This window comes from Neolamprologus brichardi, chromosome 20, assembly GCF_056152115.1.
Source record: "Neolamprologus brichardi isolate AB-2024 chromosome 20, ASM5615211v1, whole genome shotgun sequence".
NCBI classification, from domain to species: domain Eukaryota; kingdom Metazoa; phylum Chordata; class Actinopteri; order Cichliformes; family Cichlidae; genus Neolamprologus; species Neolamprologus brichardi.
The window spans coordinates 35,482,542-35,499,821 of NC_142123.1; the positions used below are offsets into that span (position 1 = coordinate 35,482,542).

At 45.6% G+C, this 17,280-nt stretch overlaps 2 protein-coding genes across 8 annotated transcripts in view; one reads left to right on the plus strand and one right to left on the minus strand.

Moving 5' to 3' along the window:
- The window catches only part of rgs19 (regulator of G protein signaling 19), a 25,863-nt gene extending 23,106 nt beyond the window's left edge, over positions 1-2,757 (plus strand). For all 5 annotated transcript variants that reach the window (XM_087833889.1, XM_035915142.2, XM_035915143.2 and 2 more), the window contains one exon: positions 581-2,757. In XM_087833889.1, coding sequence (XP_087690015.1) covers positions 581-775 — 195 coding nt within the window. In that variant the 3' untranslated portion in view covers positions 776-2,757. The remainder of the gene's footprint in view (positions 1-580) is intronic.
- The window catches only part of tcea2 (transcription elongation factor A (SII), 2), a 17,368-nt gene extending 653 nt beyond the window's left edge, over positions 1-16,715 (minus strand). The window contains exons 1-10 of one of the 3 annotated variants that reach the window (XM_087833887.1): positions 16,552-16,715; positions 14,119-14,181; positions 13,755-13,860; positions 13,515-13,596; positions 13,204-13,352; positions 12,984-13,041; positions 12,616-12,769; positions 7,537-7,683; positions 7,394-7,465; positions 6,326-6,602 (exon numbers count right to left, since the gene is read on the minus strand). In XM_087833887.1, coding sequence (XP_087690013.1) covers positions 6,594-6,602; positions 7,394-7,465; positions 7,537-7,683; positions 12,616-12,769; positions 12,984-13,041; positions 13,204-13,352; positions 13,515-13,596; positions 13,755-13,860; positions 14,119-14,181; positions 16,552-16,620 — 909 coding nt within the window. In that variant the 5' untranslated portion in view covers positions 16,621-16,715 and the 3' untranslated portion in view covers positions 6,326-6,593. Of the gene's footprint in view, positions 1-6,325; positions 6,603-7,393; positions 7,466-7,536; positions 7,684-12,615; positions 12,770-12,983; positions 13,042-13,203; positions 13,356-13,514; positions 13,597-13,754; positions 13,861-14,118; positions 14,182-16,551 lie in introns of those variants that run through there. The other 2 variants (XM_087833886.1, XM_087833888.1) reach the window with 2 other exon arrangements.
- Positions 16,716-17,280: the final 565 nt, after the last annotated feature.

Below are 17,280 nucleotides of genomic sequence, written 5' to 3' on the forward strand. Positions count from 1 at the left end.
ACCTGGTCAGCCAGGTAAAGGCCCGTGATTGGCCCAAAACACAGATCCCAGAAGATCCCGGGCCCAGAGCGAGACCCGTGTAAAGTTAGCCAACAACAAAGTTAGCCGTTTTACCGACGGGTTCGGGGAACTTTTCCGTGTGCTCATCAAGATCGTCCTGAATCCGGATACCTGACCACTTACCTGGGAATTCTCCAGATGTTAAGATTTCCTCATTGTGAAAGTGGAGACTAGCGTAACCCACGGCAACACTCAGTCACCTGTGCGTTATTGTGGAGTCACACCGTGTGTGACTTTGGGAGATAAGATTCACGCCTGGCTGTCTGCAGTTCTCACCTTGACCTCATTTATCACTGAAGCTCGTTAAAAAAGACCTGCTCTTACTTTTAAGACGTGGAGACGACACAGTAGCCTGAGTTAGCAGCAGCTGTTCAAAGCAGTGTGCCTGGTTAAGAGTCTCCCGTGAGCTCCTGTCAGTCACGTCTCCAGCTCCAGGTTGGCTGGCTCATTAGTCACACTGTTTCTTTGTGCAGCAAAACCTGAACTGCTTTGTTGCATCGAAGTGTGTTTTTCCCTCCAGGTGAGTCTGGATGCTCGGGTTCGAGAGGTGATCAACAAGAAGATGCAGGATCCGACGCCACACACCTTTGAAGACGCCCAGCTGCAGATCTACATGCTGATGCACAGGGACTCCTACCCACGATTCCTCGCCTCCAACATCTACAAGGCGCTGGTTCATGGCGGCTCCCGTACGCCCTCCGAGTCCTACTCCTAAACATCTTCATCCAACCTGCGCTCCACCTCCATCCAAGTCTTTCAAGCAGTCATCACTCCATCCTCAGCTCTTCCCACGTACTCATCTTCATCGTCTCTCATGTTTTCTTCCTTTTAGTCACACTCCTGCTCACTTCTTTCTTCTTTTGTAGTCACCTTCTCTCAATGTGGAGATAATCATTTTGAAAACAAGAAGAAAAACCCTGGAAACAGATTTACAATGTTTATAAAAATATATATATTTTTCTCGAATTTGAAATCTTAATCAGGCCTTTGACGTCAGTTAGACCTTGTTATGTGCAGGGTTAGTGCAGTGCAGTGATTAAAAACTAGCAGTTAAATGTTAAGACAAACTCCTGGCCAACAGTTTCAGCTCAGCGAGGCTTTGAGCTCAAACAGATGAATTTTAATAGCAGTGAACTTATTGATTTTAGGTGATTTATGAGTTTTACGTCACTGAAATCAGACTAAGCTGATCCCTGATCCATCCCTGCCTTCCTCCTCCTCACGGTTCACCTTTGGTTCATGTTTCCCTCCTGAGGGCACCAGCGAGTGACACTGAAGTTTTACTGGAGTGATTGTTTTTTCAGTGGGAGAAATATTCACATGTGCCATCAGCTCTTTGTGGATTTTACCAGCCTTGCTCCTTAGCGTCTCCTTTCACAGAGCCAGCTGACTCCACCTCGCACTTCAGGAATGATGCGGTTCAAAGAAAAAGATGAATGCTGCGTCGTTCCCTTTCGCTGTTTTTGAACTGGAAACACGACGCTTCCTCAGACGCTTCATCTTTGGTAGTTCGCTGGATCGACGACTTTACTCCTGACCACAGGGGGGCGCCGCTTCCTCCAACTACTGACTAACAAACGACTACATGAATATTTTATATCACAGAACTGAACGTGGAACATTTCACCTACTTTTGTTTGTCTCCTCGTCCTGGTTTTTCCAGAAGAGGATGACCCAACGAGACTGATTACACCCGACACACACACACACACACACACACACACACACACAGAGCAATAAAAACACTGGAGTTTAGAAAACAGAATCAGTGCTACTTTACTTACACGGACCGTTCAATAATCAATACTTTCCTTCCATTAATGGTCAGAAAGACACAGATTTGAGTTTCGGAGTAAACGAAGCTGCTGTGTCTTTAAAATGATGGATAATCAGTAATAATGATTATTGTTCATAATTAGTCTGCAACCAAAAACTACTGAGAGATGAAATGCAAAGCTGCAGGCGGACGTTTGTGTTGTAATTAATGAACATTGTGTCGCAGAGACCACAAAAGAAGGACCTGTTAAAGATGACACAGAGGAGGTTTTGCTTGTGCGGGTGGAGAACGTTTCACTGTTTACCACCAAGAATAACGCGCAGGTGAAGTCAGACGTACGCCGCCATCACGTGAATGTTTATGGTCGCCACATCTGTTTTCTTACAAATTTATAACAGGCCCTGTAAGTATAGTATCACACACACACAGACACACACCGGGGCTGCCTACCTGGGCGCTGCTGCTGCTGCTGACCTCTGCGACCTCTCACTTTTGACCTCATCACTGTCTGTGGCTCCTGATTAGCTGCAGGAGGCCACCGGGCTCATCTGTGGTTGGTCCATTCAGGGAGGGGGGCGGGAGGAAATCCCAGGTGCAAAAAAGCAGCCCATGTTGTGAGTCGGACGCTTCCTGCACTGCTTCATGGGAACGCTGGTAGATGGAGGCGGAGGCCACAGGTTCAAACAGGAGATGCCTCCCTCTTCAGCAGACCAGTCACACGATGCATTTCTCTTCGTATTGTTGATGTTATTTATTTTCTATTTTGTTAAAACTGTGATTTTAATTGTACAAATATAAAGAGAAAACTGAAGATCCAACGAGAGGCTGCTTGTTTTGTGACAGAAATGACCTGAGAGGTCACAGTGTTCACACCTGTGTTAACACCAAGGACTGAACCAATAAAATCTCCCAGGCTGAAACGCTGTTATTATGATAACTGACCGACACACACACACACACATTAACCATGTCAGGGTGCCAGCTCGCTGGTTTCCCGTGGTCTGATGGTTTCTTTCTAACCTTCGGCCTCGATGAAGAGGAGAACCTAACGGTGTTTGCAGGGTTGGTGAAGTCGGTCCAGCTGATGTGATGATGAACCTGAGGGCTCTACGCTCGCCACAGATCACCAACACGTTTATCTGACTTTGTGGTAAAGTCACAGACTTCGCTTTGATCTGTGACAAATCGTCATCAGGCTGTGTGACAGGAAGCTTTGATGTTTCCATGGATACAGTCTAAAGTCTCACAGCTTAAAAACAAACAGCACTGAGCGCGTTCAGACACAAAATAATTCAAATCTTCAGGTGAACCAGTTTCTGCTGCTGTCAGATTAATTTATTTATCTAAAAAGGGACAGCGCAGTTTAACATAGTCCAAGTACAAAACATGAAACTGATGTAACGCACATAAGTTTATTGCTAATTTTCAACAAGTGTCCATTGTTGGGCTTACAATCAAAATAGATACATTTTACAACAGAACATACGATTACACCATAAATACAACTACAATTAATAGACAATAAATTAAAAAATAAAAATTTTACTGTTAGATTTTGTCTTTTCCAGAGGTGTTTATTTTTATTTATCCTTATCTGATAAAGCATCTGAGCAGGGGGTGCTCACAGGGATCATTTGATAAGGAACAAGACTGACGTGTCAAATACCTTTTTTATGTGAGCCTGACGCAAAGAGCCCGGCTTAACAGAGAACGCTGGTAATCACGATACCTGTTATCTCTGACTGGAGTTTCAGATTTTAGTCCAGGAAGTCAGGATATATAGAACTTTAGTTCACGGTTAGCTACAGAGCTAATATAAAATCATCAGCACAGGAAGCAGGAGGGTAAGGGTTAAACTGTTCCCAGTAAAGATCACGCTGGGTGAAGGATGGAGACAAACACCATTGTATGACAGGAAGAAGCTTAAAATGACGCAAACGTGTCCGTCCACAGCTCGAGGTCAGTCACTAATCTGCTGCTGCCTGGTTTGAACGACTGTGACAAAATCCTGATCCTCAGTGTCGCGTCCAGAACGAGGGGAATTCTTTGGAGTCCAGGACACAACTTCTCTGCTGCTGGGTTAAGGTCAGACACTTTCTAATAAACAGTTCTGAGAGGACGACAGGAGCCGAGAGTACAACTCAAAGTTTCCATGAACACAGAAAATAATGAACCAGCTCCCTGAAATCTATCATTTCAGACGGTTTCCACTGAGCACCAATTATGTTCTCTTGACAAAAATAGACTTGTGAAAAGATTCATTTGTACATATTTTTCCTGTATAATTTGCAAGTTTTTAAAATGTTAGTTTTTTAACACATGGAACATTCTGTTTTCTCTGTCTCTCTTCATGCTCATGTATGGGAAGAGCTCAGCGGTGTTGCCACAACAAACACAACAGGATCCTTCTCAGCTCTGCTTCCCCACCACTCTTCATCCTACCCGTCAACACACTTCCAAACACCAGCAGCATTTAGAAAAACAGCACGAGGCCTCTGCTCTTTGTTTAAGTAGTCTGTCTTTTGCTGGAAGCTTCGTGGAACAGTGTTAACGTCCACATTTATTCAGACGAATACTGTTTAACTTCTCGAAAGCTAGAGCGTGTTGGTCTGTCCAGGCCAGGTTAGATATGCACCCGACTGCCACCATCACAGATCTGTTTAATCTGCCTATCAGCCAACCAGCCTCGTCCGTTTAGACTTGTCCTTGACATTTTGGGGCATAAAGCTCCTTTCGGTTATAGCCTGAAAAATATTTGTCGAGTCTTGGTGGAAAAACCTTTCCCGAGTCTGTGTGAACATTTGTGTTGAATTTGAGACGTTGAACACCTTCAGGAGTGATATAACCAGGATTAGCAATCATCAGGGTTCACTGGTACTGTGACCAGTCAAGTAGAGGAAGGTTTGTTGTCACTCGTTGGCTGTTTTGCACAAACTAACAATGGGAATTATAATCCATTAAATAGAGGATTAGAGTAACTCTGCAAATAGTCTGAGGGTAAATTAATCTCATCTTCACTGACCGACAGTGAGAGACAATGCTGGTACCTCAACGCTGCACGAGGTCATCGTTCGTTTGTCTCGATGAGCTAAAAGTCACATTCAGCTAAACAACCATCAAGATTTAGTGGGGCGACCGTGGCTCAGGGGGTTGGGAAGCGTATCTGTAACTGGAAGGTCGCCAGTTCGATCCCCGGGCTCTCTGTCCCTGGTCATTGTGTCCTTGGGCAAGACACTTTACCCTACCACCTACTGGTGTTGGCCAGAGGGGCCGATGGCGCGATATGGCAGCCTCGCTTCTGTCAGTCTGCCCCAGGGCAGCTGTGGCTACAACTGTAGCTGCCTCCACCAGTGTGTGAATGCAAGAGTGAATGAATTGTAAAGCGCTTTGGGTGCCTTGAAAAGCGCTGTATAAATCCAATCCATTATTATTTTTATTTTTTTTCTACAGATGGCATGTAAACCAGCCGAATTCTTCTCAGTTCGTATTAATCAACATTTTTCAGATTGGAAGCCAGTCCACCCTACATGATGACTGAAAACACAACACATCATTTATTAGAATCAAACCCAAGTGCCGATGACATCGGACCACCACTGACTCAGTCTGACAAGTCTTTGGGGAAATTACAGTGAGAGAAATCATTATGTGGTGAAAGTTTTCCCACAAAGAAAGAAATGGTTTCTGGTTCATTTTAAAGGAGACAAAATATTCTGCATTAACTCGAAGCTTCAACTCTCACCACAGACTTTTCATCGACCTGAGGACAGGAGACTGGTGATACCTCATTCTGGATCTTCGTCTTTAGCCGGTCCTTTGTTCTCTTAGTGCTATGTTTAAGGTCTTCCTGGAAAACCCACCCACAACCAATCTTCAGTGTTCAGGCTGAGGGGAGGAGGTTCTGGTCCAAGATTTTAATGGTACATGGCCCTGTGCTCTGAAGACACAGGGCCTGTACACTCAGAAAAACGACTTCAAGCAAGTTTCCACTTCCATGCCCGAACGGTGGGGATGCTGTTCTTTGGGTCATACGGCGGGTAGAGCTCAGTTCCATTTTGGTTTCATCTGACCACAGCACTTGCTCACCCGGCTTTCCTGAATCATTTAGATGTTCAACGTCAGATGGGCCTGCTTGAACATTTCAGTCCAATTTCTGAATAATCAAACTCAGTGCCTCACCAAGTTCATGGTGGTCGTCTTTTACTTCATTCCAGCCTTGGGCAGGTCTACGGTGGGAACCGGAATTCTAGCTGGGTTGTAAACGCTCAACTTATTTCACCCAATAACATGACATCAGTTTTGTCTAATCTCTAGATTTTTGGTTGATATTCTGCGTCTCTCTGTTCAAATGAAATTCTAAAAGAAAGACTGCTGATTTCTATGTGAGTAAACTTCAAGGTTCACCAGGGATGGTTTCCCTTTTTATTGATGATGGTGATTTCTGAAGCCAAAACAATAAAAACAGCGATTCGATGGTCTTCATCCAGGAGCAGCTTTAATATGTTCAGCACATCATGGCAAAGAAAGACACACTATGAGCTGTGATTTGAATCTGGCTCAAGCGTCTTCAGAAAGGAAGTCTCAGTCATCAATACAAAACCAATTCAACCAATGGACAACATCAGCTGGCTTTTATCTCTCCAAATACATCGCAGCATTTAGTTTGATATATAAAAAGAAATTACACCAAAAAAATAAATCAACTTCAATAACTTCAATTTGCTTCTTGACAGAAGAATAAACGGCCGTGTTTTCTTCAACAGAACTGAAAGACAAATACAAAGAGACACCCCAATCAGACCCAATGCAGAGAAACCTGAAACAGTCAGAAACAGATCGGACTGTCACCGGGCCCTAAACAGACACGATGAATCTCAGTACCTCAGAAATCAGAGGCAGAAGCTCAGTGGAAAAAGATCAAAGTGCACACCTGCAGTGGAAAAACACACCACAGAGCTAACAAACAACTGGCAACTCAAATCTTTTCGCTTTGAGCGGCTTGAGGCAGCTGTTGTTGTGATTTGGCATTTTATAAATGAATTGAACTGAAGCTTTGTTCTTCTCATAAATCACCTGCTTCTCCATTTAGTTGCTTCACTTTGACCTGAGTCAGCAGCTAAATCAGCTAAGTCGGGGGTGAGAGGGTATGGTAAGATCAGAAGGTCAGATAAAGAAGGTTAGCATGCAGAGAGAGCTGAGAGGAAGAGGGGGAAGCTGTAATTCAGCCTCTGCTGCCACCATCTGGAGGCAGAAGCTGCAAACCTGAGCTCAAACACTCAGAGCAACAGACAGTGCACAAGACAAGTGAACAAAAGCTCCACAAAAGAGGACGACCTCAGAGAGGATTCATGGATGTACTGAAGGAAGGAGGGTTGGTGTGACTGCTGTGGAGAGCTCGGGTGATGAGAAAGAGGGTAGGTCGATTATTTATCAAATATTTGCAGAAGAGAAACTTTTATACGGCCCTAAATATTTCCAAGACAGCGCCGTCTGTAACACTGATCAGTGTCAACGCCAGTCCACGTGTCCTGTGTATTTCAGAGTCAGGGGCCTTACCTTCCATCGGTTGCCGCAGTCGTTACACAAAACAAAAGTGGTCATGGGCTCATCAGCGCTGCGGGTCTGCACCTGAACACGAGAACGAGGTGGTGAAAACTGGTCAGAGAACAGCGACCATCAGCCTGAAGATGTGCTCATACCTGTGTGTACGTGCAGCTCTTTCCATGACACTTGCTGCAGATGAACATGTCCGTCTCAGTTCCTCCGACCTTGGAAAGCTGATGCTCTCTGATCGACTCTTTTGTCAGAGCCTCTCTCATCTGCTTCAGCTCTGCACTCGCCATTTCCTGCGTGCGTGCACACACACACACACACACACACACACACACTTGAACTGCTTCCTTCGGCCCACTGACTCCTTTTTGTAGTTATCCAGTTTACATTCGTACAAACCACCGCTGCACAAAGGGGGATTCTTACCGTTTCACTCTATAAGCTCAGTGGGCTCTTGACCTCATCTCACTAACGTGAAACTAAAACAAATTACTTCCCATTTAGACTTTCAGAATAAAACAATATTCGGCCTATAAATATTTTGCCAGAGACAACGTTTTTCTAATTTAGGCTCTGTAAATCACCACAATCAATTTAAAATGAAACAACTGAGATGCAGGTGAAGGGCAGACTTTCAGTTTAATTCAATGGTTTGAACAAAACGACTGCATAAATGTGAGGAACTAAAGCATTTTAATGCAATCAAACACAAAACAGAAAAGTAATCGGACAAATTACATATAATAAAATGTTCATTTCTTATACTTGGTTGAAGACCCTCTGCTGGCACTGCCTGAAGTCTTGGACATCACCAGATGCTGCTTTTTAACGCTCTGCAGGCCTTTACTGCAGCAACTTTCACTTCCTGTTTGTGGCCTTTCTGTCTGACGTTTAGTCTCCAACCAGTGAAACACTCAGTTGGGCTAAGATCAGCTGACTGACTCGGCCCTTGAAGAATCTCCTTTGCTTGAATAAACTCCTGGCTGTGTGTTTTATCTGTGTTATGAAACACGCTGACTCTGACTGCATGTAGACAGTCTGTCTCTGAACACCTCAGGAGTTCGTTCTGCTGCTTCGGTCACATCATCATAAACTCACGTCTAAGGATGGGTACTGATAAGATTTTCACGATTCCGATTCCATTTTTGATTCTGTTTAACGATTCGATTCTTTATCGATTCTTTTTAAAAAAGGAGAACACTAAGGTCGATTAGCTCAGAACTTTGTTTTATATCTTCTCTTTGAACAAGATAGAAATGTAGGAGTAACGTGGCCTTACAAACCCAACAGTGAGATCTTAAGAGATCCACAGCCTACGGGGGTGTCACAGGGTCCCCAGAAAGAAAATTGTAAATGTAAAATAATAAAATAAATATTCTTCTGTAGCAATAACAAAGTATAACATAAATTATTCTGTAGCAATTACACAAGAATATCCAGTAATGTCCCTGCCTACAATTAAACACATTCACTTACTGAAAATCATCTGCTGTGGCAAACGGCTGCAAGCCTTTGACCACAAACTGAGTCACTGCTCGGTGACATTCGTCTATCCTGCCTGAAAGGAGACGCTACGGTAGACTGCAGCGAGAACTGCCAGCATCTGAGCCAGACTCTGTCTCATCATGGTCACCTAAACGCACAGTAATGGCAGGTTTGTAATAAGGCAGATCGCGCTAACATAATCTGCACTGTTAGTTGATTATTTACCTGCCGCATTAACGGGAGAGGACGTGCAAACGTTACCGCTGCTGCTGGGTTGAGATTCACGAGTCCGGAGCGGAATTAAAAACACGACATTCATTTAAGGTCATCGTGTGTTTTGTGAGCAAATGCTTTTGCATATTTGTAGTGTTTCCTCCCTTAAATGAAATATCTACTTTGCAAGTATTGAAAGTTGTCCTGTTGTCATCCGTTCTCGTAAAGTGTAACCAAACTTTTGAGCCTTTGAGCCTCCATGTTTCCTGCCAGGTAAATGACGCTCCGCAACGCGGTGACGTCATGCGACTGGAATTGATAAGGGAATCGTTTGCAAAAATGGCAAACAATTCCAAGGAACTGAAACAGTGGGTTCTCAACAAGAACCGGGTTTCGATACCCATCCCTACTCGTGTCCCAGTGCCACTGGCAGCATGCACGTCCAAATCATCACACTGCCTCTGCAGTGTGTTACAGATGATGCTGTATGCTTTGGATCACGAGCTGTTCCACGCCACGAGCTGTTCCACGCCTTCTCCATACTTTTCTCTTGATCTTGGCCTCATCTGTCCAAAGAATGTTTTTCCCAGAGCTGTGCCGCCGTTTTTAGATGTTTGTAGCCGATCGAGCCTTTCTATTCTCGGGGCTTATGAATGGTTGCACCCTACAGCGAACCCTCTGTGCTTTGTGTCATACAGTCTGCTCTTTATGCTGCACTTGGGTGTCGCCTTCCTCCTGGAGAGTGTTGTTCCCTTGACGTTGTGAAGAGGTTTCTCTGCACCGGGATTCTGCGAGCATCCACCACCGTTGTCTTCCATGGACGTCCAGGTCTTGTTGCCTTGCTGCGTTCACCAGTGCTTTCTTTCTCAGGATGATTTTGTCTCTCCTAATATTGCAGCAATTTCTCAGATGGGTTTTTTCTGTTTTTGCGGCTTGTTTCAGAGCTGACTGCATGATGTCTGTTCACAGCAAAATCTTCCAAATGCAAGAACCAAACATCAAATCAAATCTTTAATCTTCTTCACTGATGATGACATAATGAAGGAATTTCCCACACCAGGGGTCAGTAACCTTTAACACCCAAAGAGCCATTTGGACCCGGTTTCCACGCAAAAGAAAACTCTGGGAGCCGCAAACACTTTTTGACACCCAAAATGAAGATAACACTGCATATATTGGGTTTTTTTATGCTTCAGCTAAGGTGTGTTGCTTATGAACTCCATGAAGTGCTGCAGAGAAAATTACATTTATTTATGTAATTAACACATTTTGAACTCTTAAAGAAATATAACAAAAGGAAAGACGCTGAACTAAAATGATCTAGCAAACACAAACTGCTGCGAGCCGCCTCCCTCATATCGCCTTTGGGCTTTTGGAGCCTTGACCTGACTTTGAAAAAGTAATTGAAAAAAAAAAGCTCTGTGCTGCTAAAAAAATGAAAAATAGATATTTGCAAAATTCTTCCTACATATGTATTTTACCAGGTTAATGTGTGTGGCGGGGCGTGGTCTGCAGCGCCGCTGCAGGGGAGGCGACGCACCTGAGCGGCACCCGCAATCACGCCTCGCCACCTTAACGTCTGTGCTGTTGTGTTGGTGTGTGTCGGGCTGTGAGCTGCAAAGCTACAGCCGGCTGTGTGCGTACAGCAACCGTGTGTGAAAAGTGTCAATAAAGAGAAGCTGAAAAGCGTGTTCATGCAAACATCGTCGGGTCTGCTGTGATATGTTTACAAGAAGACTTCTGCTCCTGAACCTCTGCGCAGCGTCTGCAGATCAGGCTGTACGAAGTCACTTTCATCTTTACGCAGGACTGTAAGCTGTCGTCTGTGAGGCGTGAGCGTGTTTGTTTTCACATAGTTCACGGTGGAGCTGCTGACATCATGTGGATCCGAAGATCCATAATCGGCCTACCTGGGGTTCTCGATAAATGCACGGCGTTTAGGCGGGTACACCGGCTTCTGCGAGTGTGACGCTTATTTTGAGCGATGAAAAAATAATAAAATATAATTTTATTTCACAATAATCTTCCAATTTAGAACTACAAGTTAAAAAAAGAACTAACACAAATAAAACACATCCATCCATCTTCATCCGCTTTATCCGGGGCCGGGTCGCGGGGGCAGCAGCCTAAGCAAAGAGGCCCAGACCTCCCTCTCCCCAGCCACCTCCTCCAGCTCATCCGGGGGAACACCAAGGCGTTCCCAGGCCAGCCGAGAGATATAATCTCTCCAGCGTGTCCTGGGTCTGCCCCGGGGCCTCCTCCCAGTGGGACATGCCTGGAACACCTCACCCAGGAGGCGCCCAGGGGGCATCCTTATCAGATGCCCAAACCACCTCAGCTGGCTCCTTTCGATGTGAAGCAGCAGCGGCTCTACTCTGAGCCCCTCCCAGATGGCTGAACTTCTCACCCTATCTCTAAGGGAGAGGCCAGCCACCCTTCGGAGGAAGCTCATTTCCGCCGCTTGTATCCGCGATCTCGTCCTTTCGGTCACTACCCACAGCTCGTGGCCATAGGTGAGGGTAGGGACGTAGATCGACCGGTAAATTGAGAGCTTCGCTTTTACACTCAGCTCCCTCTTCACCACGACGGACCGGTGCAGCGTCTGCATTACTGCAGCCGCAGCCCCAATCCGTCTGTCGATCTCCGGCTCCCTTCTCCCATCACTCGCGAACAAGACCCCGAGATACTTGAACTCCTCCACTTGGGGCAGGACCTCATCCCCGACCCGGAGTGGGCACTCCACCCTTTTCCGGCTGAGAACCATGGCCTCAGATTTGGAGGTGCTGATCCTCATTCCTGCTGCTTCACACTCGGCTGCGAACCGCTCCAGTGCGAGCTGGAGGCCCTCACCCGATGAAGCCAACAGAACCACATCATCCGCAAAGATTAGAGATGAGATCCTGAGGCCACCAAAGCGAAAGCCCTCCGCCACTTGGCTGCGCCTAGAAATTCTGTCCATAAAAATTATGAACAGAACCGGTGACAAAGGGCAGCCCTGGCGGAGCCCATCACCCACCGGGAACGAGTCCGACTTATTGCCGGCAATGCGAACCAAGCTCTTGCAACGGTTATATAGGGATCGAATGGCCCATAGCAATGGGCCAGACACCCCATACTCCCGCAACACCTCCCCCAAATAAAACACACTTCAGCTAAATACTAATTTATTTTCCCAAACCACCCGGAGCCGCAGTATAAGGACTAAAGAGCCGCGGGTTGCCGACCCCTGGCCCACACCATCACACGGCCTTTCAGACGATTGTCCGATTACTTTTGGTTCCTTTAAATAGAGGGTGGCACATGTTAAAGAGCTGAAACTCTTAAATCCTTCATCCAGTTTCAATGTGGATACCCTCGAAGCTGAGAGTCGGCACATTATGTCCATTATACAACTAAAAAACAGGTTGTGTCAGTGTCCAAATATATATGGATGTAACTGTATAAGTAATAAAGGATTATACATTTACACTGCACTGTATCGTGAAACTCCGCCCCTGACCCCTATTTAAAGAGGAAGACGCACTGACCTCAGCAGTCATACAGGCGATGCGATGTGGCGAGATGTTTCCACACAGTACGTTGCGGCGCAGTTCTGGGTTCTTCTGGTCTTTCAGGTTGGAGATTCGACTTCGTAGACGGGTTTTATATTTCATGTCTGTCGACTTAAACTCCTGGAAGATCTGTGCACACGGCGAGCCGTCAAGGACCAAGAGTGTGGGCGAAACGTGAACTGGAAAAACGTGCCGAACATTTACTGTAGTGCTGCTGGTGTTCATTAATACTGAAGCTTTCATGTAATCATGAATGAAGTCTGCTCTAGTAAAGCGAGATCCTTCCTGTGAGGATGCTCCTCTGTTCAGTCGTCAGGTTTCAGCAATCGCAACACGAAAGGATATGTTCTTCGATTTGAGCCGCCAGGTGCTCGCAGTCCACTCTGATGGCCTTATGGTCATCTAAAACACAAACACTGGTTATGCTCGTAACCACAAACACCTGACATCAACTCTGACAGATTCCAGGTGTAAACAGGAGATTACTGAAACACAGATTTAGTGATACAATCAGATTAATCTGATGGTTCAGAGTCTGAAAACATCCAGACTTCATCTTCTCACCGTCCGTCTGCAGCGCCACTACCAGCAGCTCTCGACACTTGCTTCTCACGCAGTCCATGGTTACGGGGGCAGGGGGGAAGGAAGTGACCTGAGAGAGGGTGGTGGTAGTTGGGGAAGTGGGGGTGGACGGGGGCCCCTCAGAAGATTTACTGCTGAGGAGGAGGAGGAGAGAGGAAGAGAGTTCTTATTTGACTGAAACTTTCTCCTGATCGCAAACATGTAACCAAGCTGACGAGCGGTGACGCCGCCGCCGGTGACGCCGCTGCCAGTGACGCCGCCGCCGGTGACGCCGCCGCCAGTGTGCAACAGACCCTTTTTCACTGCTGCCATAATCCTTGGAGGTGGATGAAGACCTGACCGGAGAGCTGTCCTTTTTCTTCTCCTCTGAACCATCTGTCAGATAAAAACCAACAAATGACTGCAGCCATAATTCTACTTCCTGTTTGTACACTCGGGATTACGGTTTCTAACACTTGATGATGCAACTTAAATCATTCTGTCAACAGTCACCTGGAGGCACATATGTCACGTTTCGGTCTTTCTTTACCCACCCAGCAGTTTCTTCCAGGACTTGATGAGAGTTTTGGCCAAAGTCTGAACTTCTTCATCTGAACTTTGTTTCCTCACAGCGTTCACCGACATGCCCACTCTGGTAGACTACACACACACACACACACACACACACACACACACACACACACACAGACACACACACAAGTTTCTGCAGCGATGTAAATGAAAACAATCACAGCAATGATAAATGGATTTGGTCTAATGTATTCATAAACCTCGTGGACTTTAATCTGCACACTGAAAGTCATGAACACTGAGTCCTGTGTTACCTTCAGTTAAATCAGACACGCAGGTGAATTTCAGGCTTTTTCGTAACGCCATATTGTTTGTGGAGTTGCTCACCTGCAGCGTCTCCAGAGACATCTTGATGTTCTTCAGTTCCCTCAGCAGGTCCAGAGCACTGTCCTGTAAACAGGACCACCATTTTATTGTACCGATCGTTTACTTGATCTAAATAAACGTGTTGTGATAAACTGTAAGAAGGTTTCTGTCTGAATGTTAAAAAACTATTAAAGTTTTTCAGTAAAGCTTCACATTTGAATCTTTGTGCAATACTATTTTTCTTTGGTCAGCACACCTTCACATTCAGGTGGAATAAAAACACAGCTAATATTTCTTTTATCTTTGATAACAAAGTTTCACCAAGAACTCGAGGAGCTGCATGACAAGACGACAAGCAGAAGAAAGTTCAGTACAGTCAAAGAGCGCGAGTAAAGCAAAAGAGAGTAACAGCAAAAAGCAGGACAAGACTGCTCAAAGAAGTCCTGCCATTAATTAATTCTTCGATCTTAAATATGATCAACTATCTCTAATAATCAGCTATGTACCACAGGCCTTCAAGCTGGCTGCAGTTAAACCAACCTTCCTTTATATCAAACATCCTTGAAAGAGTAGTTGTCAAACAGCTAACAGATCATCTGCAGAGGAATGGTTTATTTGAAGAGTTTCAGTCAGGTTTCAGAGTTCATCACAGCACAGAAACAGCTTTAGTGAAGGTTACAAATGATCTTCTTATGGCCTCTGACAGTGGACTCATCTCTGTGCCTGCTAGACCTCAGTGCAGGGTTCGATACTGTCGACCATAATATTGGTGGTTCACCAGCGATTAACCTGAAGCCAAATTGAGTTTACTCAAAGCAACCAACAGAAACGGTGCAATAACTCTTTAAAACTCAGAAACTAAAGTAGGAACAAGCTGGTTCACTCTGAGCAGAGCACCGAGGCTCGCCACCCTCCACTAAACATCAGCCGTTTGGATTAACAGGGTGGGGCTGTGGTCCTGGACTGGAACTGGCTCTGAAACCTGAAGAATGACAGAACTATGCAGATCTTTAAACCACCTGATGGACTGATGCTGACGTTACAGTCTATTTGTTTCACCTCACAGATATTATCTGTGCAGATCACTCACTCCAGGATTACATCTGAAGGTTCAAAGGGCTTCACAGGCAGAAAAACATTGGAACAAAGTCAGTGACAAACCATCAGAAATACATCTGCTATCATATAACCCTATCCAGCAAGTCCCGCCCCTCCCTAACATGTCTCCCAATCAGCTGGCTCACTGTTGTGGCGGTCCTCAATATCAGTAAATAACTGCTTGATATGATCAGATTCCTCTCCTTCATGACCCAGTCCTGCACCTACGGCAGGTTTTGGTTGAGTGATCCTGCACAGGACCAGGACCACCATCACAGCCTCACCAATCCTCATCCAACATGACGGTGCCACCTTCAGTCAGACAACTCACGCTGCAGCAGGGGCAGCAGTCCTCACTCAGTCTGACAACCTTTCCAACGCCAAAACACAACAAGGGTTAAAAAATAGTCAAAATTCTCCCAGCTCAAAAAATGAACAGCGATGCCAACAGGGGGGCTCATCAAGTCAGGTCAGCTGACAAACATGTGCTTCCTGGTGCCTGGTTGCAGAGTCAGGCTAATTTAAACTTATCAGCACAGGACAACTTAGGACGGGGGTGAAACTGTTCTCTCATGGGGGGGAGACAAACACCATCATGACAGGAAGAAGGTACTGAAAACAAAGGTCTGAGATGATCCATCAAGGTCAGTCATTAGTTTGCTGCAGCCTGGTTTTACTCTATAAAATAAATTCCTGATTCCACTCTGAAGCATTCAGATATTTTAGAGCCGAGCTGTAATTACTCCATGAGGTTTAAACCCTCAGTTTAAAGATGCTGCACATGAACAGAGATGATATAAAACTGAAGAAGTGCTACAAACCACCACTGAAGAGCTTCGGGGTGTCCGGGTCTCGACCAATATCTCAGCAGGAGGACAGAGGAAGGCTTCAGAGCTGCTCCTCACTGACGTTCAAGCTTCAAACTGAAACGTCTAAAGGATTTTATCCAGCCCGACTGACATCAGTCTGTCAGCGAATAATAATACTACAGTTTCTCATAACGGTTCATTGAGTGATGATGGAAATGTAGAGAAGATGTAAAACAGGAAGTGGTTGTGGGGCACGTTGCTGATGAGTAAACCTCCTCACAAACACAGAGCATGTGCTGACAGCTTCAAGCCTACAGCCTCAGAGGTCTGTCTGCATCATGCTGACCTGCACACGTTGGTCACATTTGGACTTCAGGAAACTACAGTTTGAATGTTTTGCGCCATGTAATGACATCACTAATCACCTGACTGCAGGTGATTAGCTCTGAGCTGATCCCAGGTGTGTCAGTTTGAAATCTGAACTGTGTCATGATTTCAAAGTGTTACCTTCCTCGCTCATCGTCACCTGTCGGCTGCTTTCACTCACCGTGCTCTTCTTCTGCACCATTTTATCCAACTTTCTGGCGATGCGCTCCACTTCCTGATCCTTCACCATGTCTGCGGCTGCCTCTGCGTCACTGCGCTGCGGAGGAAAGCTCCATGGATGGAGCGCAATCTCTTCTCCGTTCTCTTCTCTCCTCTCAAGGCCGGTCGTTGTGTGCGAGGCATTGTGGGAGATGGAGTCTTCTTGTCTCTCCAAGTTAAAGTTCTTCTTCTTTTTCTTACTTTTATTGGCGGTTGGCAAAAAACAAAACGGCGCATTACCGCCTCCAACTGGTGTGGAGTGTGAACTGGACCGTCGCTCAAAAAAAACCCAAACAAACAAATCCTCCCAAACAATTTACCCTCCTTTACAAACTGGAATAAGGCCTGATAGCTTTCACTTCATGGGTCCTTTTGCAGTAAATCAATAAGATCCAGTTTCATTTACATATCACTGAGGTTTCCTTCATTTCTTGCCTTACCACACTCGTTATCTCTGTCTGACAGAGGCTAATAAGGTCCACTACCCCATGCTCTGTGGCTTCCTTTGCAGCTCTGTCTGCCATTTCACTTGCTCTGACTCCACAGTGAGCGGGAATCCATAAAAACACACCTGTAAGTCCCGTCATGTGTATTCTGTGAAGTGTTGCTGAACCTCTGTTAGGACATCTGCTTTCTGAGCGGCTACTCTGTAAACTGACCAATGACGAGCCAGAGTCTGAACAAATGACTG